This window comes from Scyliorhinus torazame, chromosome 1 (genome assembly GCF_047496885.1).
Source record: "Scyliorhinus torazame isolate Kashiwa2021f chromosome 1, sScyTor2.1, whole genome shotgun sequence".
Classification (NCBI taxonomy): Eukaryota; Metazoa; Chordata; class Chondrichthyes; order Carcharhiniformes; family Scyliorhinidae; genus Scyliorhinus; species Scyliorhinus torazame.
This window is the reverse complement of record NC_092707.1, coordinates 11148526-11169973: the sequence shown is the minus strand read 5'-3', so window position 1 is coordinate 11169973 and position 21448 is coordinate 11148526. Positions and strand designations below refer to the sequence as shown.

At 46.8% G+C, this 21448-nt stretch overlaps 1 protein-coding gene across 11 annotated transcripts in view; it reads right to left on the bottom strand.

The window, feature by feature from the left end:
- Positions 1-417: 417 nt before the first annotated feature.
- The window catches only part of ep400 (E1A binding protein p400), a 211536-nt gene continuing 190505 nt past the window's right edge, over positions 418-21448 (bottom strand). For 10 of the 11 annotated variants that reach the window (XM_072466267.1, XM_072466501.1, XM_072466815.1 and 7 more), the window contains 5 exons: positions 18588-18783; positions 17183-17343; positions 14715-14864; positions 8808-8885; positions 418-1816 (listed from right to left, as the gene is read on the bottom strand). In XM_072466267.1, the coding sequence (XP_072322368.1) occupies positions 1547-1816; positions 8808-8885; positions 14715-14864; positions 17183-17343; positions 18588-18783 (855 nt within the window). In that variant the 3' untranslated portion in view covers positions 418-1546. The remainder of the gene's footprint in view (positions 1817-8807; positions 8886-14714; positions 14865-17182; positions 17344-18587; positions 18784-21448) is intronic. The other variant, XM_072466655.1, reaches the window with a different exon arrangement.

Here is a 21448-nt window from a genome sequence, read left to right as displayed (position 1 = left end):
TTTTCAACTCCATTTCAGTTCGCTCAGCCCTGGAATTCCATCCTTAAACCTCGCAATCTCCCTCTTCTCCTTTGAGGTGCTCCTGACAAAGTACCCCGATCAAAGTTTTAGCTGCCGACCCCAACATCTTGTGTGGCTCAATGATACTCCAGCGAAGCACCTTGGAATTTCCTACTGCTTCAAAGCCGCTATACAAATTCAAGTAGTTGTTGTTTTCAACTTGGGGTACTGCAGGGTGGAAGGTCTTTGAGGGCATCTGAAAGGGGCTTGCGAGTTGAGTTTTCTACTGCGCCTTTGCGAGTAAAATAATTTCAATGGATTTTCACTTGGGAAGTCTAGAGACGTCGGAAAAACAACGCATTATCCGGCAGCAAAAAAAATAAATATTCTTTAAATGAGTTTCAAGAACAAATGTGGTGCATTTACAAATATGTTAATTTATTACAATGTGGTAGCAGTGGTTTCTGACTACAACTAACAATCTGGTATATCTCGACAGTTTAACAGTAATTTCACACAATATCATTGGAAATCAACGGCTCTGTCATGTCTGCTGGAAACTTAAAAACTCACTCTTTCTTTGGTGTCAGTTGTCTTGGGTTGCCACGGAAACATGTTCCATCATCCTTCACCAAACGTAACAAAAATACCACGGCTGTTTTTTAAAAAAAAAAATCTACATCTGGCTCAACAAAGGAAAGATTACGGGTAACATGACTTGAGTGACCGACAAAAATATTTATATACAATTCTACTCAATCGCTTTCGTTTTCGCTGATCACAATTGAATTTTTAATCATTTTCAAGGACAGGGTTAAGGATGTTTTAACACGATGCTATGCAAAACCATAACAAATACTGTACAACATGTACACTAAGAACTAGAAGAAATAACTTTGTAGCATAGATTGCATTTTTAATGTGCATATACATACAGAATAAAAATAAACATTATCACTTTAAAACAAATCCTGAACCATGGATGCGCAATGAAAAGAATGTAACAAAAATACAAAACCCTTGTATCAAAAGTTTGTTAATAAACATTCGTGTCTTTTTCTAGATAGGGAATGTCAAATACAACTTATTCTGAAGTTCATTGCTGTTGGCTTCTTTCCAACTTTCACCTAATGAAAAAAAAAACTACAGTTAAGTACTTAACATTCATCCAACTACATTATGGATTTACAAATACCGAACACATGCCTATAACATCCACTTTCCGAATTTAACAAATACAGGGGCACATTAAAAATGTGCCAGGAGAAAAAAATTAATATGTACAAAGATGACCAAGGTCAAACCTTAGAGTTATCTATCTTTTAAAAAGATTTACAGAATTTCTGCTGTGCATCAACATGTTACATTAACACCAAGATTCAATATTAAATGATATACGTGAAGTTTATGCAAGTCAACTTTTCTATACATTGGCTATTACACAGTGGAGTGAAAACAAACTTGGTACAATTTGTTCTTAGCACAGTCCAGCTAATGCTGCAAGCACATTCTTTAAGTGGTGGGCTCCTCGCTTCATTCAAAAAGTTCAGTTCGGTTTTGTCGGGGCTTTCAGTCTCACTGCGGGAGCGGTTCGAACTTGCACCTTGGCTTGTTGGCCTTGGGCATCGGAGGTGGCCACCGGTTGGGCAGGGCTCTGAGGGGTGGGGGTCTGGATTTGAGGAGATGCTGCCGTTACAACTTGCTGCTGAATGAGTTGCTGCTGGACGACCTGGGCAGTGGCGGCTGCAGGAATCACCTGGACCTGTTGGCCCGTGGCTGCCTGGGACAGCGTCATCGTCTGCTGCTGTGCCTGCACCTGCAGAAAGAAGATCAAGAGAGGCTTGTTTAGATTAGAAAGTAACTCCCATGTACACAGCGCCTTTTGCACCCTCAGATTTTGACCCTTACAGCCAATCCAGTTTGCTCACTGCTGTAACACAGGCGAATTCCCAGCCAACTTGGAATGCACTGCCTGAGATTGTGGTGGAGGCAGGTTCAACCGAGGGATTCCAAAGAGAATTAGACAGTCTGCAGAAAGGGAAGAATGTGCAGGTTTATGGGCAGGAGCTTGGGGGGGGGGGGGGGGGGGGGGAGGACTCCGCGGTGAGTTTTGTTTTCGGAGAGGCAATGGGGCGAATGGCCTCATTCTGCACTGTGAGGATTCTATGCTTTTTTGGCAATCACAAAATACCGCAGTACGGCTTCTGTGGAAAATAAATGACAGTGTGGACCCGTGTAAGTTCAAGCACTTGGAAATCAATTTTAAATGCTATTCAGGCCTTCTCATCGTGAACAGAACGGGTGTGTACTGAACTGAAAAAGGTGACTGTACGAAAAACAGTGCGGCACAACCAACTTAACTGGTGGTTGTCTGATGAAGTTATCAATCTGAAAAGCCGTTGAGCATTTAATCGGAGATGCTGTGTTCAGTATTGTACCTGTGCATCAGTAAATCACCAGAAAATCAACTGGCCACAGCGCGCAGGCTCCAGAAAGAAGCTGGTGCTCAAGATTAAAATTACTAAAATTCCAACAAGTTGTACTGAACTTAACCACGGTTAAGCCCCCACACAGAGAGCAGCGTGAACAATTCTGGACTCAATTTTCTAAAATAAGGGCAGAGGGACTGGAGAAGCTGTAGAAAAGATATCCAAAGAGAGAGGCTACCGTCATCAGGAAAGTCTGATTAGGCTGGGAAGAATAGGTGTCAGGTAACCCGATGGAGGCCTCTGGAATGAGGAAAGGGTTGGCTAGGAAGATAGTTCCACTTGTGTGGCAATCCAAACCCAGAGATCATAAATATAAGATAGTTACAATAAATCCAATAGAGAATTCAGGTCAAACTTCTTTGCTCAAGAGCGTGGTGAGAATGCAGAGCTCACTACCACAAGGAGTAGGTGAGGCAAATATCATTGGTGTGTTAAAGAGGAACACAAGATAAAGACACAGAGGAATAGGAGGATATGCTGATACGGTGAGGAGGAGAGGCGGAGGGAGGCTTTGGTGGTGCACAAACACTGGGCCAAATGGCCTGTTTCTCTGCTCTAGGTGCAACAGCAATCCATGTAAAGTTGATATTCAGTCTATGCAGAGTGGTATTGCTCACTAACTTCACATCGAGGGCCACAGCCCCAAGCAAGGGGAAGTGGGCGAACAGCTGCAATTCCCGTCCAGCCACAGTTCAATCCGATGGGAGGACAATATGGAACCCAAGTACATCCCAGCTGGAGTACAGCGGCCAATTCTGGGCACCAGAGTTTAGGAAGGATGTCAAGGTCTAAAGAGAGGGTGCAGAAGAGGGCACGGTACCTGGATGAAAGGCTGGAGAAAGCTGAGAGAGAGATTTTCAAAACCATAAAGGATCTAAACAGAATAAATAAAGGGGAATTGTTTCCTGTGGCAGGAAGGTGGCGAACCAGTTGACAGAGAGAGAGAGAGAGAGAGGACAGCTGGCAAAAGATCCATAGCGGAAATGAGGATTTTCTTTTCTTGTGGCGGTGTGTTCTTGTGAACTGGACTGAGAGTGGCGAAAGCAAATTCAATAATGAGTTTCAAACGACAATTCCAATTGTTGAAAAAGGAAAACGAATGCTTGGCTGTGAGCAAAGAGCTGGGGTAATGGAGCTAATTGGTTAGTTCTTTCAAAGAGCCGGTACAGGAAAACGGGCCAAATGGCCTTCTTTTGTGATTTAGGACCAAGCGTATCGTTGTTTGGTAATACAGAACTTCGAGTATCGATGAAAAAAACAAGAGACATGCTGCTGAAGCTTTTCATCTGGCATTCATCAGGACTATTCGCAAGAATACCAATAGTAAAGTGAACAACAATTTATACTGCATGAGGAGAGAGTGCTGATTGGTTGGCAAGTGGACTCTGATTGATGGGAGGCTTTGTCATGGAGAATGCTCCAGGGAACAGTTAACTGCCAAACATTTCTTCAAATTCAAATCAGGCAGGCTGACTGTTTGGTTAAGGCAATGACATGGGGAATGAACCAGGGAATGGCTGTACTCCTTTAGTGGAAAAAGGCACAGTACTTGGACATGCTCCTTCGGCCTGCAAAGGATAGGGCCCCGGGTGTGAATATATGTAGCTTCTAGCACGGGCAGGTAGGTAATACTGCGAGTCTGGCTGATAATCTTAAATTGTTTTTTAGTGTAATCCTTAGCGCAATTGGGATTGCTAACTACGTTGTCCAATTGCGGGATTATGTCTCATGTTGGACACAACAAAGGAGCTTGAATAGTCATCAAACTCCACACGGACAGTGACCCAGGGCCAAGAACAAACCAGGTCCTCGGCTCCAAGAGGCAGCAATGCTAACCACTGTCCACCGAGCCGCCTTTCCTTACACATCTTGATGCGCTCCATCCCATGCTAAAAATCACCTATGAAGGGGTGGCACATGGCGCAATGGTTAGCACTGGGATTGCGGCGTTGAGGTTCGAATCCCGGCCCTGGGTCACTGTCCGTGTGGAGTTTGCACATTCTCCCCGTGTCTGCGTGGGTTTCACTCCCACAGCCCCAATGATGCACAGGGTAGGTGGATTGGCCATGCTAATGCTCCTTAATTGGAAAAATAATTGGGTACTCTAAATTTACTTTTTTTTAAATTCACCTATGAAATGGAGCAGACCAATGAGTAAGTACCCTTCCCTCAATGTTGAGAAATCTGCCAGTGGGTTCTCTATTGCTGTCCACCACAAGCCTACCTTCACTGATCAATATACATGTTGGGATTCCTATAGTTCTACCAGATTTGCCATATCAGCAACCTCGTAAATAGGGCCCAAGCCAATTGTTCACTGTGCAAGGTTCCGGGGTATAGAGGTTTCAGTAAGAGTAGGGAAGGTGGTAAAAGAGGTGGAGGAGTAGCATTGTTAATCAAGGATAGTTTAACGGAGCAGGTGGAGGCGACTTCGTGCAAGGGCACCAGCCTGGCAGCCCTGGTCACGGCTCCCCTACCGCTTTCGCCGGCCAAGTACTCCACCAGCCCGGTAGTGGGGGCGGCCCTGCGGATATGGGGCCAGTGGAGGAAACATGTAGGGGAGGTGGGTGCGTCGGTCTGGGCTCCAATATGGGCTAACCATTGATTCGCCCCCGGGAACATGGATGGTGGGTTTTGAACATGGCGGCGGGCGGGGGTGAGGAGGGTGGGCGATATGTTTCTGGAGGGGAGCTTTGCGAGCATGAGGGCTTTGGAGGAGAAATGTGGGCTGGTAAGGGGAAATGACTTCAGGTACTTACAAGTGCGGGACTTTTTACGCAGACAGGTCCCATCCTTCCCACGCCTCCCGCCAATAGGGATCCAGGACAGAATAGTATCTAGATGAGAGGGTAGAGGCTCGGATATTTATAAGGTGCTCATGAAGGGGGAAGAGTCCCAGACGGAGGAACTGAAACTCAAATGGGAGGAGGAACTCGGCGGGGAGATGGAGGATGGGCTGTGGGCGGAAGCCCCGAGTAGGGTAAACTCAACCGCAACATGTGCCAAACTCAGCCTGATTCAGTTTAAGGTAATTCACCGGGGCCCACATGACAGTGGCTCGGATGAGCAAATTCTTTGGGGTAGAGGACAAGTGCGCTAGATGCGCAGGAGGACCAGCGAACCACGTTCACATGTTTTGGGCATGCCCCAAGCTTAGGGGGTACTGGGAGGGATTTGCGGGGGTCATGTCCCGGGTGCTGAAAACAAGGGTGGTGATGAGTCCAGAGGTGGCAATTTTCGGGGTTTCGGAAGACCCGGGAGTCTAGGAGGAGAAAGAGGCCGACGTTCTGGCCTTTGCTTCCCTGATAGCCCGGCGGCGAATACTGCTGGCATGGAGGGACTTAAAGCCCCCGAAGACCGAACTATGGCTTTCGGACATGTCGAGTTTTCTGGGTCTGGAAAAAAATCAAGTTCGCCTTGAGGGGATCTGTACTGGGGTTCGCACGAAGGTGGCAACCATTCATCGACTTCTTTGCGGGAGACTGAACGTCAGCGGGGGGGGGGGTGGTGGGGGGGGGGGGGGTAGATTAGAGTAGAGTAGGAGGGATAAATAGGCGGGTGGTGGTTATGGGAGAGGAGCGGATGTACATTATGGTTTGGTTGAAGTGTTGGTTTTCCGTTGATGTTTGCACATTTCTGTAATCTGTAACTGTTTACAATGCCAAAACATACCTCAATAAAATGGTTTGTGAAAAAAAAGGATAGTTTAACGGCTGCAGAAAGACAGTTCGAGGGGGATCTGCCTACTGAGTTAATATGGGCTGAAGTTAGAAATAGGAAAGGAGCAGTCACGTTGTTAGGAGTTTTCTATAGGCCCCCAAATAGTAATAGAGATGTGGAGGAAGAAATTGCTAAACAGATTATGGATAGGTGTGGCGGTCTCAGTTGTCGTGGGTGACTTCAACTTTCCAAATATTGATTGGAACCTCTCTAGGTCGAACAGTTTGGACGGGGCAATTTTTGTGCAGTGTATGCAGGAGGGTTTCCTGACACAATATGTGGATGGGCCGACAAGAGTTGGGGCCACATTGGATTTGGTACTGGGTAATGAACCGGGCCAAATGTTAGATTTGTTTGTGGGAGAGCACTTTGGAGATAGTGACTACAATTCGGTGTCTTTCATATTGCAATGGAGAGGGATAGGGCCATACGGCAGGGCAAGGTTTATAATTGGGAGAGGGGCAATTATGATGCGAATTAGGCAAGAATTAGGGAGCATAAAATGGGAACAGAGATTGTCGGGGAAAGGCACAAATGAAAAGTGGAGCTCGTTCAAGGAACAAATACTGCGTGTCCTTGATAGGTATGTCCCTGTCAGGCAGGGAGGAAATGGCCATGTGAGGGAACCATGGTTCACAAAAGTTATGCTGCAACTGTACAGGAACCTGGTGAGACCACATTTGGAGTAGTGTGTGCAGTTCTGGTCACCTCATTATTGGAAGGATGTGGAAGCATTGGAAAGAGTGCAAAGGAGATTTACCAGTATGCTGCCTGGTTTGGAGGGTAGGTCTTATGAGGAAAGGTTGAGGGAGCTAGGGCTTTTCTCATTGGAGCAAAAGAGGATGAGAGGCGACTTAATAGAGGTATATAAGATGATGAGGGGGATAGATAAGAGTGGACGTTCAGAGACTATTTCCTCGGGTGGATGTAGCTGTTTCAAGGGGGCATAACAAAAAGGTTCAGGGTGGGAGATATAGGAGGGATGTCCGAGGTAGGTTCTTTACTCAGACAGTGGTTAGAGTGTGGAATGGACTGCCTGCTGTGATAGTGGAGTCGGACACTTTAGGAACTTTCAAGCGGTTATTGGATAAGCACATGGAGCACACCAGAATGACAGGGAGTGGGAGAGCTTGATCTTGGTTTCGGACAAAGCTCGGCACAACATCGAGGTCCGAAGAGCCTGTTCTGTGCTGTACAGTTCTATGTTCTAATACTGAAAAAAGTCACACCAAAACCACCCAGTGGATAATGGTTACCCTGATCGGATCATTGCTTGCTGTATACCGTGTAAACTCATGAAAAGAGCCCAGTGTACCTCAGATTATTCTGGAAAGATAAGGTGTCTCAAATATTTGAGCAAAGTTGTTACTATTGGGTAGCAACACAAGAATGTTGCCGTCAAGCCTTAAAGACATTCTGCCTATCACGCCAATGTGTAATATGGTGCACGATTTTCGGTGTCCTGTGATGCCTGACATTCGTGTGAATGTGAAAATTGGCGGACTCCCGCAATATATGCACAGCTAGCCACGCTTTCGAAGATTCAGCATCTTCAGTGGATGCTGGTATGTGGCAGGATAGCTGGGAGTAGAGGAGTTCGAACTCAGCAAAATGCCTCTTCCCCATTCGATGTAGGACGTCGAAGGCACAGCACAATGGGCGCACTGCCCAAGAACAAACTCCTCATTTTCAAATTCACGGTCAGAGAGATTAACTACATGGTTGGCAGCGTCAGTAATTGCGCTGCCAAACTGCTTCTGCTCAGGTGAATTTACAGTGCAGGCGAGTCTCGACTGTAAGTGCGGTCATCGAGCGGCACAAACGGCGTATGGGCCGCACATCCCAATGACTGGCGGACTTATCAAGGAGCACACCCTTTCAGCGTTCACTACGGGCAACTGAACCCAACCAGCCCTGGCCGCAAAACTCAAAACATAACTGATTCTGTGATTGGGCAACACTTGCTGAACAATCCTGATTGTGCCATGTGTTGCACTGAAAACCAATATAAGGTCATCAGTCGGGCTCACAGTGTGACTCACTTACGCGTGCTGGAAGCTACATATAATCACACACAGTGGCCCATTTGTAGACAGGAGATGTACAAGCATTGCACCTTTTTCAACTAAACAATAGCTTGGGGTACAGCCATCCCCTGGAGCATTCTTCATAGCAATTCCTCAATCAATCGCAGTCCACTTGCCAACCAATCAGCACTCTCTTCTCGTGCAGTATAAATTGTTGTTGGTATTCTTGCGACTTGCCGGAGGACAAGACGAAAGGTTTTGGTAACAGGTTTCTTTTCTGTGAAAATCAAGCGTGGGTCTTCCCTGCTGGTCTTGGCATTTCCTCCCTCAACTCTTCTCAAAACAAAAGGTGCACATTCCAGGTACCCGAAGAGTGAAACCAGAGGCATGGAGAGCACAAGCAGAAACAGAAGTGCGAAGCAGATACAGGCAAGAGGGAAAACGAATGGAGGAAATAGAGGTAGGTTTCTTCTTCTACGTCATTGAAATGTATCAGCAGGCAGAAATGTGAAATATCCTCAAGCTTCATCCGTGCAGAGCTGGTAGATAGCTATGAGGAGGTGATGAATACCTGCTGGGCCGTTGATACCATCTGCTGGATACTCCCCACGGATGCCTGCTGCTGAACCATTTGAGGAAGTTTTGTAACCTATTGAACAACAGCAGTTTATTTTAGCTTTTTCACCCTTCACAGTTTCCAAGCATGCAATATTTTAGGTACGTTAAAGAATTATTTCTTCGGCAGTCTTGGACTTAACAGAGGAGTGTACAATTGTAAAAAGATGATAGAGAGATGATAACAAATTACATTTGTCCTACTCAGGGGCTCCTGGGAAAGAGGAAATGGGGCAGAATAAAGTCTTGTAGAGTAGATCAAGAGTCTGACTTGGCTCCAGAAAGAAACAGTACGAGATGTTCACCGTGAACCTCAAACAGCATGGAATAAAACCACTTTGTACTGATGTAATAAGCTAAAGAGCTCTGTGGTATTAAAAGGTGCCACTTTGTGAAGTTTGATGTACATTTGATGTATATTTGAGCCTGGACAATCCCCATCCTCTCCTCCGTCTGGCTGAACTTGTCCTCTCACTGAACAATTTTTCCTTTAACTCGTCTCATTTCTTCCAACCCAAAGGTGTGGCTATGGGCACCCCCATGGGTCCCAGTTTTGCCCGTCTCTTTATGGGGTATGTGGAATATTCTTTGTTCCAGTCCTACTCCAGCCCCATCCCATAACTCTTCTATCGGTACATCGACGACTATTTCGGTGCTGCTTCATGTTCCCATCTGGACTTGGAAGAATGTATTAATTTTGCTTCCAATTTCCACCCCTCCATCACCTTCACATGGTCCATCTCTGACACTTCCCTTCCTTGTCTTGACTAGGGGCTTTTCACAGTAACTTCATTTGAAACCTACTTGTGACAATAAGCGATTTTCATTTCATTTCTATTCAATTTCTGAGGATAGACTGTCCACTAGTATCCATTAACCAACCCACCGACTCCCACAGCCACCTTGACTACAATTCCTCACACCCCACATCCTGTAAGGACTCCATCCCAATCTCCCAGTTCTTTTGCTCCGTCACATCTGTTCCGATGATGCCACTTTTCAAAATGGTGCTGCTGACATCTTCATTCTTCCTTAAGCGTGGCTTCCCACCCACTCTGGCTGACAGGGCTCTCAAACTAGCTCTCGTACCTCTGCTCTCATCCCCTCTCCTCCCTCCCAGAACAAGGATATGGCACCCCGTGTCCTCACTCTTCACCCCACCAACCTCCGCATTCAAAGAATCAACCTCCGCCAGTTCTGCCAACTCCAGCATAATCTTCCCCTCACTCCCCCTGTATCCCTCGGGATACCCTGGTCCGCTCCCAACCCCTCACCCCCTTCCCACGGCACCTTCCCATGCAATCTCAGAAGGTGTAACGCCTGCTCCTTTACCTCCTCCCTGCTCACTATCCCAGGGCCTAAACACTCTTTTCAAGTGAGGCAGCGCTTCATGTGCACCTCCTTCAATCTGGTCTATTGCATTTGCTGCTCCCAATATGGTCTACTCTACATTGGAGAGACGTAACGCAGACTTTGCAGAACACCTTCGTGCAATCTGCAAGCAGGACCCAGAGCTTCCTGTCGCTGCCATTTCAACTCACCGCCCGGCTCGCACATCCGCATGTCAGTCCTTGGCCTGCTGCAATGCTCCAGTGAAGCCCAGGCAAACTGGAGGAAGAGCACCTCATCTTCCGATTGGGCGCGTTACAGCCTTCCGGGCTTAACATTGAGTTCAACAACTTCAGACCGTGAACTCTCTCCTCCATCTTCACCCCATTTTTATTGTTATTAAGTTATTTTCATTTCTTCCATCGATCTGTTTTTCCCTCTCCATTGTCCCCCCCACCCCCACCCTACTTGGGCCATCTGTTCCCTCTTCCTAGTTGCCCTTTGACACACAGCTCATCTTTGTCAATCTCCACCTATCGCTGGCCCTCTATTCAGTCCCACCGCTCCACGTCCCCACCCCCTCCACTACATATAAATCTGACCATATTTTCAGTTCTGTCTAGCTTTGACGAACAATCATCCAGACTCGGAACGTCAGCTCCCTTCTCTCTCCACGGATACTGTCAGACCTGCTGAGATTGTTCAGCATTTTCTGTTTTTGGTTTGGATTCCAGCATCTGCAGTAATTTGCTTTATATCGATGTACGTTTGTTTATATACAGAACTGGGAGAAGTGCAAATACCCGTTACAAAACTGTCCTTTCAATCACCTGCAAACTGAAGGAGTTGGCTAAAGTTCGCAAACTTTAGAGTGAATTAATGAGTTTCAAAACTACTTATTCAACAAATGTGCAAGGAACACGCTTCAGGTATCATCTGAGGCAAAGAATCCTGTTAAGATAATATCCACGTTCTCACCAAAAAAAGATCAGCTCCAGGACAGTCATTTAGACTACTGGCCTCCATTCGTAACACAAAATGTGTTTTATGAATATTGATTTAATTTTGCAATACAAAAACATGTTGTAATAAAATGAGCATCGAGGTGACTGCTTGACTTATTGTCACATGTATCGAAGTACAGTGAAAAGTATTATGCTGCGGCCAGGGGAACATACACAGTAGACAAAAGAATAATCAACAGAGAACATTGACAATGGTACATCGACAAATAGTGATTGGTTACAGTGCGGAACAAGGGCAGCATCGGGCATCGTGAATAGTGTTCTTACAGGGTACAGATAAGTCCGAGGGAGAGTCGTTGAGGAGTCTAATAGCTGTGGGGAAGAAGCTGTTCCTATGTCTGGATGTGCTGCATAATTAACCAAGACACCAGACATAGAATCTCTCTGAGAGTATGTAACCTGCGATTTACTTAGTTGCTAGTTATTCGCTTCAGATTTTCAAACACGTGACTCAATTAACAGTTTCATGCAAAGGTAAAAGGAACAGAGATATAATCTTGCAGGGACAGCGCTGCCAGCAACACTGATATCTGTTGCCCACTCCCAGTTGCCCCAGGAACCTTTATATTAAATCTAACAGTTTGAGTGGTTTGCTAGGCCATTTCAGAGGGCAGGTGTAAGACTGGTACCGCACACCGGCCAGTCTGGAAGAGGAGGGCAGATCTCCCTCCCTAAAATGTACTGGTGAACCAGGTGAGTTTTGTTGTTTTCATGTAAACTTTACGAAAACCCAGTAGTTTTGTAATTATTCTTCATGATGGCATCTTTACATTGTCAAGAGGAAGAAGGAGGCTTATGTAAAGATGAGACGTGAAGGTTCAGTTAGGGCGCTTGAGAGTTACAGGTTAGCCAGGAAGGACCTAAAGAGAGAGCTAAGAACAGCCAGGAGGGGCCATGAGAAGTCCTTGGCAGGTAGGATCAAGGATAACCCTAAAGCTTTGTATAGGTATGTCAGGAATAAAAGAATGACTAGGGTAAGAGTAGGGCCAGTCAAGGACAGTAGTGGGAGGTTGTGCGTGGAGTCCGAAGAGATGGGAGAGACGCTAAATGAATATTTTCCGTCAGTGGAGAATACTGAGATACAGGCTACTAGACTAGAAGGGCTTGAGGTTCATAAGGAGGAGATGATGGTAATTCTGGAAAGTGTGAAAATAGATAAGTCCCCTGGGCCAAATGGGATTTATCCTAGGATTCTCTGGGAAGCTAGGGAGGAGATTGCAGAGCCTTTGGCTTTGATATTTATGTCATCATCGTCTACAGGAATAGTGCCAGAAGACTGGAGGATAGCAAATGTTGTCCCCTTGTTCAAGAAGGGGAGTAGAGATAACCCCGGTAACTATAGACCAGTGAGCCTTACTTCTGTTGTGGGCAAAGTCTTGGAAAGGATTAAAAGAGATAGGATTTATAATCATCTGGAAAGAAATAATTTGATTAGGGATAGTCAACACGGTTTTGTGAAGGGTAGGTCGTGCCTCACAAACCTTGGGCGAGATTCTCCGACCCCCCGCCGGGTCGGAGAATCGCCGGGGGCTGGCGTGAATCCCGCCTCCGCTGGTTGCCGAAGTCTCCGGCACCGGATATTCGGCGGGGGCGGGAATCGCGCCGCGCGTGATTCTCCGTCCCGGATGGGCCGAAGTCCCGCCGCTAAAATGCCTGTCCCGCCGGGGTAGATTAAACCACCTACCTTACCGGCGGGACAAGGCGGCGCGGGCGGGCTCCAGGGTCCTGGGGGGGGGCGCGGGGCGATCTGGCCCCGGGGGGTGCCCCCACGGTGGCCTGGCCTGCGATCGGGGCCCACCGATCCGCGGGCGGCCCTGTGCCGTGGGGGCACTCTTTCCCTTCCGCCTTCGCCACGGTCTCCACCATGGCGGAGGCAGAAGAGACTCCCTCCAATGCGCATGTGCGGGAATGCCATCAGCGGCCGCTAACGCTCCCGCGCATGCGCCGCCCGGAGATGTAATTTCCGCGCCAGCTGGCGGGGCACCAAAGGCCTTTTCCGCCAGCTGGCGGGGCGGAAATTCGTCCGGCGCCGACCTAGCCCCTTAAGGTTGGGGCTCGGCCCCCAAAGATGCGGAGCATTCCGCACCTTTGGGGCGGCGCGATGCCCGACTGATTTGCGCCGTTTTGGGCGCCAGTCGGCGGACATCGCGCCGTTTCCAGAGAATTTTGCCCCTTATTGAGTTCTTTGAGAAGGTGACCAAACAGGTGGACGAGGGTAAAGCAGTTGATGTGGTGTATATGGCGTTTGTGTAAAGCGTTTGATAAGGTTCCCCACGGTAGGCTATTGCAGAAAATACAGAGTCATGGGATTGAGGGTGATTTAGCGGTTTGGATCAGAAATTGGCTAGCTGTAAGAAGACAGAGGGTGGTGGTTGATGGGAAATGTTCAGACTGGAGTCCAGTTACTAGTGGTGTACCACAAGGATCTGTTTTGGGGCCACTGCTGTTTGTCATTTTTATAAATGACCTGGAGGAGGGCGTAGAAGGATGGGTGAGTAAATTTGCAGATGACAGTAAAGTAGGTGGAGTTGTGGACAGTGCAGAAGGATGTTGCAGGTTACAGAGGGACATAGATAAGCTGCAGAGCTGGGCTGAGAAGTGGCAAAATGGAGTTTAATGCAAAAAAGTGTGAGGTGATTCATTTTGGAAGGAGTAACAGGAATACAGAGTACTGGGCTAATGGTAAGATTCTTGGTAGCGTGGATGAGCAGAGAGATCTCGGTGTCCATGTACATAGATCCCTGAGAGTTGCAACCCAGGTTGATAGGGTTGTTAAGAAGGCGGAAGGTGTGTTAGTTTTTTTATTGGTAGAGGGATTGAGTTTCGGAGCCATGAGGTCATGTTGCAGCTGTACAAAACTCTGGTGCGGCCGCATTTGGAGTATTGCGTGCAGTTCTGGTCGCCGCATTATAGGAAGGATGTGGAAGCATTGGAAAGGGTGCAGGGGAGATTTACCAGGATGTTGCCTGGGATGGAGGGAAGATTTTATGAGGAAAGGCTGAGGGACTTGAGGCTGTTTTCGTTAGAGAGAAGAAGGTTAAGAGGTGACTTAATAGAGGAATACAAGATGATCAGAGGATTAGTTGGGGTGGACAGTCAGAGCCTTTTTCCTCGGATGGTGACGGCTAGCACGAGGGGGCATAGCTTCAAATTGAGGGGAGATAGATATAGGACAGATGTCAGAGGTAGGTTATTTACTCAGAGAGTAGTAAGGGCGTGGAATGCCCTGCCTGCAACAGTAGTGGACTCGCCAACATTAAGGGCATTCAAATGATCATTGGATAGACATATGGACGATAAGGGAATAGTGTAGATGGGCTTTAGATTGGTTTCACAGATCGGCGCAACATCGAGGGCCGAAGGGCCTGTACTGCGCTGTAATGGTCTATGTTCTATGTTCCCAGATTATTTAAACTGCATTTAAAATCTCAAGCTGCAATGCTGGGATGCGAACTTTACCTTTTCGATTATGGTCCAGTAAACATAACCAGCATACGTGTATGAATTACCTGAATTTGTGCCTGCATCTGTTGCGTTCCTGTCTGCTTTTGGGTCTGAGCACTCAAGAACTGTGGCTTCATTCCTGACTGGTGCTGGGAGGCGGTATAAGTGACTTTCTGTTGTAGTTGCTGAGATTGCACTGTAACCTGCTGGGTTATCTGAAACAGGATGCAAATAACAAATGAGAATAACACTACTTTAACCCAACTTGTGGAGATGAGAGTACGTGTGAGGCGAGGGGACGGGGAGAGGTGGGGGGGGGGGGGGGCAGCGATCTGCAGCACCTGCTGCAGAGCAAGGCCAAGCTCCAGCTCTGCTGTTTCGATCGCTGAAGTTGGTGCTAAAGATGACAGAGGACGACTCTTCCACAAATCCAATACCCTCTCCAACCCCCACCAAAAATTAAATAGAAAGCTCAGCTACCCCTCTCTTCATGCCCCACACATTCTCTCATTTCCACCAAGAGCAGGGTGAGTGGATTAAAAACAGACAATGTTGCACACTTCAGCATCTGTGAAGAGAGAAATGTCATGGACCAGAAACGTTAATTCTGTTCCTCTCTCCACCGATGCTGCCATTATGCATTGACCTTGAAAGTGAGTGTTAGCAGACCAGGTCTGAAACAGTGTCTTACAGCTGGCCGAGCTACAGTGGACATTGTCTCAAGAACTATTGAATAGTCACCAGGAGCAGGGTCCCACCATGGCCGACTCAAGCGAAGTCGCAACAAAGACCATAAGACATAGGAGCGGAAGTAAGGCCATTCGGCCCATCGAGTCCACTCCACCATTCAATCATGGCTGATTTCAACTCCATTTACCTGCTCTCTCTCCATAACCCTTAATTCCTCGAGAAATCAAGAATTTATCAACTTCTGTCTTAAAGACACTCAACGTCCCGGCCTCCACCGCCCTCTGTGGCAATGAATTCCACAGACCCACCACTCTCTGGCTGAAGAAATTTCTCCTCATCTCTGTTCTAAAGTGACTCCCTTTTATTCTAAGGCTGTGCCCCCGGGTCCTAGTCTCCCCTGCTAATGGAAACAACTTCCCTACGTCCACCCTATCTAAGCCATTCATTATCTTGTAAGTTTCTGTTAGATCTCCCCTCAACCTCCTAAACTCCAATGAATATAATCCCAGGATCCTCAGACGTTCATCGTATGTTAGGCCTACCATTCCTGGGATCATCCGTGTGAATCTCCGCTGGACCCGCTCCAGTGCCAGTATGTCCTTCCTGAGGTGTGGGGCCCAACATTGCTCACAGTATTCTAAATGGGGCCTAACTAATGCTTTATAAAGCTTCAGAAGTACATCCCTGCTTTTATATTCCAAGACCAGGGAAGGAACGTGGTCTTGCGCACCGCCCCCCCCCCCCCCCCACCTCCTCAGAGAACAATCACTGAACCACCAGCTGAATACAGCTGCTGCATGGAGTGTGTGTTTCCTATAGCCTCAGTGGGGTCATTGACATCATCCTTGCTCTTTATGGCTTTTTTCAAGCTTCCCTTAGTGTACGTCTCAAAGTTAGAATCGATAGAATCCCTACAGTGCAGAAGGGTGCCATTCGGCCCACCTCTGAAAGAGAACCCTATCCAGGCGCATTGCCCTGCCATATTCCCGTAACCCCACCTAACCTGCACATCTTTAGACACAAAGGCACAATTTTAGAATGGCCAATCCACCGAACCTGCACATCTTGTTAACCACCCGTCCGATTTTCCGTCCTCCTCCTCGGTTTTTACCCTCGATTTCTCCTTAGTTGTTACCAATACAAGACAGTCAGCTCTTTGTTTCCAATGTTCGGACTGGACTATTTTTCTCTCTCTAACTGTACTTAGCAACCCTTTTGGTTCCTGAATGCCTTCTCTTAACCCACTGGGTTCTCTTTCATACAATTATCACAGAATTTAAGGTGCAGCAAGAGGCCATTCGGCCCATCGAGTCTGCACCGGCCCTTGGAAAGAGTACCCTACTTAAGCCCACGCCTCCACCCTATCTCCGTAACCTCACCTAACATTTCTTTTGAACACGAATGGCAATTTATCACGGCCAATCCACTAAACCCGCACATCTTTGGACTGTGGGAGGAAACCGGAGAACCCGGAGGAAACCCACGCAGACACGGGGGAGAACGTGCAGACTCCGCACAGACAGTGACCCAAGCCGGGAATCGAACCCAGGACCCTGGAGCTGCGAAGCAACTGTGCTAACCACTGTGCGACCCCATCCAGCTGATGCAGAGCATCCTCCCTCAAACACACATTTCTAAAGCTGTTCTCCTCTCAGCTCAAAGCCAGAGGCGTAAATGTCCACGAGCGGCCACCACACCTCAGCCTGTCAGACACGGGCGCGGCGGGGGAACGACCGTGAAATCACCAATAGTTACAAGAGGTTCTTTATCTTCCCACCATTCCCCTCCCCCCCCCCCCCGGTAAGAACGTCTAGTGAAGGTATTAAAGGGTTAGAACTTGTACCTTCTGCTGTGCAGTGATGGCTGCAGCCTGCACAGCTGCTTGTCCCTGTGTCACCTGCGACTGCCCAGCTTTCTGATGGTGCGGCTTGAGTTTCAGAAGCTGCTGTACTTGCATTTGTGAGAATTGCGGTGGTATGGCCGTCTTCACCACTGTCTGCCCCCCTGCAGAGAGTCCAGATCATGGGTTAAAGGCAGTGAACATATTCCAACCTGAAATAACACTATGAACCGCGCATTTAAGTCAGATGGCCACAGAAAATCATTTTCATTAAAAAAAATAGGATATCACTTCTATCAACTCTCTCACCCTTTTAAAAAGGATGAGCCTCGCACGTGTGGGGGGGGGAAAGAAAGGGAAGAGTGTTTGAAAACACGAGGATTTGAAACTTACAAGATGCAACACTGTGGATGGAGCGGGACAGTGATTTCACAGGGATCTGTGGCCCCGGGAAGGGCTTGACAGCACCAGTGGGGACAGGGTGGAGAGGAGCAATGGGGATGAGAGACAGGGATTGTTTTTTTTTATATTCGTTCATGGGACGAAGGCGTCGCAGGCTGGGCCAGCATTTATTGCCCATCCCTAATTGCCCTTGAGGGGGCAGTTAAGAGTCAACTGTTATTTGGAAAGTTGAGGCTAGGCACTAAAAGTAAACACCACAGAGGCAAAGCACAGCCTCCCATTGCAGCATTCCCTCAATCGGCCGACACCATGTGATGCAATGGGGCTTGAAGCCACATTTCTCACTCTCCCAATTGAAGGTTTTGAAACCTTTCACTTTAGATATCCGCACTCAAGTCATGATGCTGTTCAGCGAACACGGCCACAGGAAGCCAATCATGAGACAGTTTAAGCCTTCCCCATACCTTCTTTAAACGTCTTGCAGATATTTGGGAAAGAGGCACTTCTGCATTGATATAACTCTCCACAGGCAACAACCCCTCAAAATCACATCAAAGCAGTCACTTAACAGGTTACATTTGCTTCCAAACGTGGCTGGTGTTTTGATATAGGATCACAGAATGCTCTGGCACAGAAGGCGGCCATTCGGCCCATCGTGCACGTGCCAGCTCTTTGAAAGAGCTATCCAGCAAATCTCACTCCCCTGCTCCTTCCCTGTAGCCTTGCAAATGCTTCTCCTTCGAACATTTACTGATTCCCTTTTGCACGTCACTCCTGAAGCTGCCCCTGTGCATTCCCGAACACAATGACACGCTGTGAAAATGAAGTGTTTCCTCGTGTCCCCTCTGGTTCCTTTGCCAATCACCTGGCACTGCACTCTCTGGTTCTCAATCTTTCCCAGTGGAATCAGTTTGCCCTCACGGCTACAGTCAAAACAACCAAACCCTAATGCTCTTGAAAAGGGTAGAAATGACCTTCAATCCACAAGAACTTGCTTTTCAATTACCTGCTGATCCTTTCTGAGGCTGGCCAATTGCCACACTAATTCCAGCAACAGTAACAGGAAGCGTTGTTACACCAGAGGACACGACCGCGGTCGGGACAGACACAACCGGTGGTTTAGTGAGGGTAACTTGGGCAGTCTGAGCTGGCTGTGTCTGAATCTGCCCTTGAGCTTGCAGCTGTGACGTAGAAACTCTGGCCTGGGAAAAACAAGAAAATAGATTCAGATATTTTGCAAGAGTTTCAAGGGACAGAAAATATTACGCTACACAATGTGTAGAATTCAAGTACAGTTACAATGGTAACATTGACCCTCCCATACAAATCTCTTTCCTGTGCTAGCATTTAAAACTTTCAAGCTCACATTCTATGATGTTGAAACAAACACAAGTATCAGTTTCAAATTTCTAGGGGTGCACATCTCCAGAAATCTGTCCTCGTCCACCCACGTCGATGCTGTCACCAAGAAAGCACAACAGCGCCTATACTTCCTCAGGAAACTAAGGAAATTCGGCATGTCCACATTAGCCCTTACCAACTTTTACAGATGCACCATAGAAAGCATCCTATCTGGCTGCATCACAGCCTGGTATGGCAACTGCTCGGCCCAGGACCGCAAGATACTTCAGAGAGTCGTGAACACTGCCCAGTCCATCACACAAACTTGCCTCATCTACACCTCCCGCTGCCTGGGGAAAGTGGGCAGCATAATCAAAGATCCCTCCCACCCGGCTTACTCACTCTTCCAACTTCTTCCATCGGGCAGGAGATATAGAAGTCTGAGAACACGCACAAACAGACTCAAAAACAGCTTCTTCCCCGCTGTTACCAGACTCCTAAATGATCCTCTTATGGACTGACCTCATTAACACTACACCCTGTATGCTTCATCCGATGCCGGTGTTATGTAGTTACATTGTATACCTTATGTTGCCCTAGTATGTATTTTCTTTTATTCCATTTTCTTCCCATGTACTTAATGATCTGTTGAGCTGCTCGCAGAAAAATACTTTTCACTGTACCTCGGTACACGTGACAAAAAACAAATCCAATCTAATTAAAGTATAAGTAACTTAATAATGCAACATTTATGTTAAATAAGCTTAAATAAATACTGATTTTTTTGGGGGGGGCCAGCATTTATTGCCCATCCCTGAGGGCAGTTAAGAGTCAACAGCATTGCTGTGGGTCTGGAGCCACATGTAGGCCAGACCGGGTAAGGACGGCAGATTTCCTTCCCTAAAAGTACATTAGTGAACCAGATGGGTTTTTACGACCATCGACAATGGTTTCATGGTCACCTTGAGACTTTTAATTCCGGATTTTTTTAATTGAATTCCAATTTCACCATCTGCAGATCACCATCTTCGAACCTGGGTCACCAGAGCATTACCCCGGGTCTCTGGATTACTAGTCCAGTGACAATATCACTACCCCGCTGCCACTGTAGCCATCTGGGATGGCCACTTACAACTAGGGACAGAGAAACTCGCAAAGCCTAGCGGGTAAAATGGACAAGCCAAGGAGTCCAGACGGTATCGAAGCTCCGAACAATTAGCATTGGATGGCCCATCTTCACCAAGACAAAGGACTGGTACTCAAGAGACCGGTGCAGTCCCAGACATTTCGGCACCACTACCTGTTGTTATTGAAAATATGGAAAAATGTGTCATTTGGAACATGGAAGTCTGGCAATATCTGGTCTGAGAGAAACATGAGAGAATGTAGGGAAAGATCCCACAAAGGGTTAACAGCAGCTGCCAGGGCAGGATTGTAAAATGCAGATATCCTTGGTCAAGCAGGCTGAGCAAACAAGACAAACAGGATTTTGAATGAAGCCAAAAACAATGGCTCACACCTTCATTGAAAGTAACTAACTTAGTATGGATCTGGAAAAGAATGAATGAGGTTCTAAGTGTGAAAATTTGCTAATACCAGGTTTATCAGTCTACGAGAAACATAATTCAAAGCCAAAATCAAAGTCAAAATTGAGCTGAGGACACAATTGGAAAATAAAACTATAGAAATGACAGGAATTAAAAGTAACACCTATTGAAACCAAAGCATTTTGAACATCACAAAGGAAACAATGTAATCAGATCTATGAGATGAAGTCATGTCAAAATGTATACTTAGTTGGATTAAAAGGTTTAGATCAAAAGGTAATTTTTACAATCAAAGAAAATAAGAGCTACTTTACAATAACATCAAAAAACTTAATTGTTAGAAAGCAAATATAAACCTCGAGACCAGGGCAGGAACTATCAGATTCAGATTCAGAACCAGAACAAGAACCAGAGCTGAGAGAGAGAGAAGCAGAGAAGGAACAAGCAGCTAGACACAGATTATAGTCAGCTCGGCCATGGGAAATGGACAGGGCAGAGCAGCCAAGCTAAAATAGCTGATACATCTAAAGAAGACCAGACTTTAAAGAAGATTGATTGTCAAGTTGGGCCTGAAGGTCCCTTCAACCAACCAGAAGGATCCAGAAGCAAGATCTTTTTACTTTTCTGTAAAGACAATGATTGCATCTTTTAAAAAGAGAAAATATATAATAATAAAATAACTTAAAAGGTTTTAACCTGAAACAGTGGTTATTCCAAAGTCTACTTTACTTACTTAGCAATGCGGGACCCAGGATCGATGCTACTAAGTGGTAAGTAGATGAAATCTTCGGTGAAGGTATGGGTTATACCGGGGGATAACTTGAAAATATAGTTTGACCTGAATAGCACCCACTGAAGCTTGCATCGGAGTCGGGGAGTGAGAATCCCTGATCACCATTCAGAATGTCGGCCCTTTTTGGTATAGGGGGACTTCTAAGAATAGTGGTGAGTTTTCAAAAACACTGTCCAAGGGAAATGC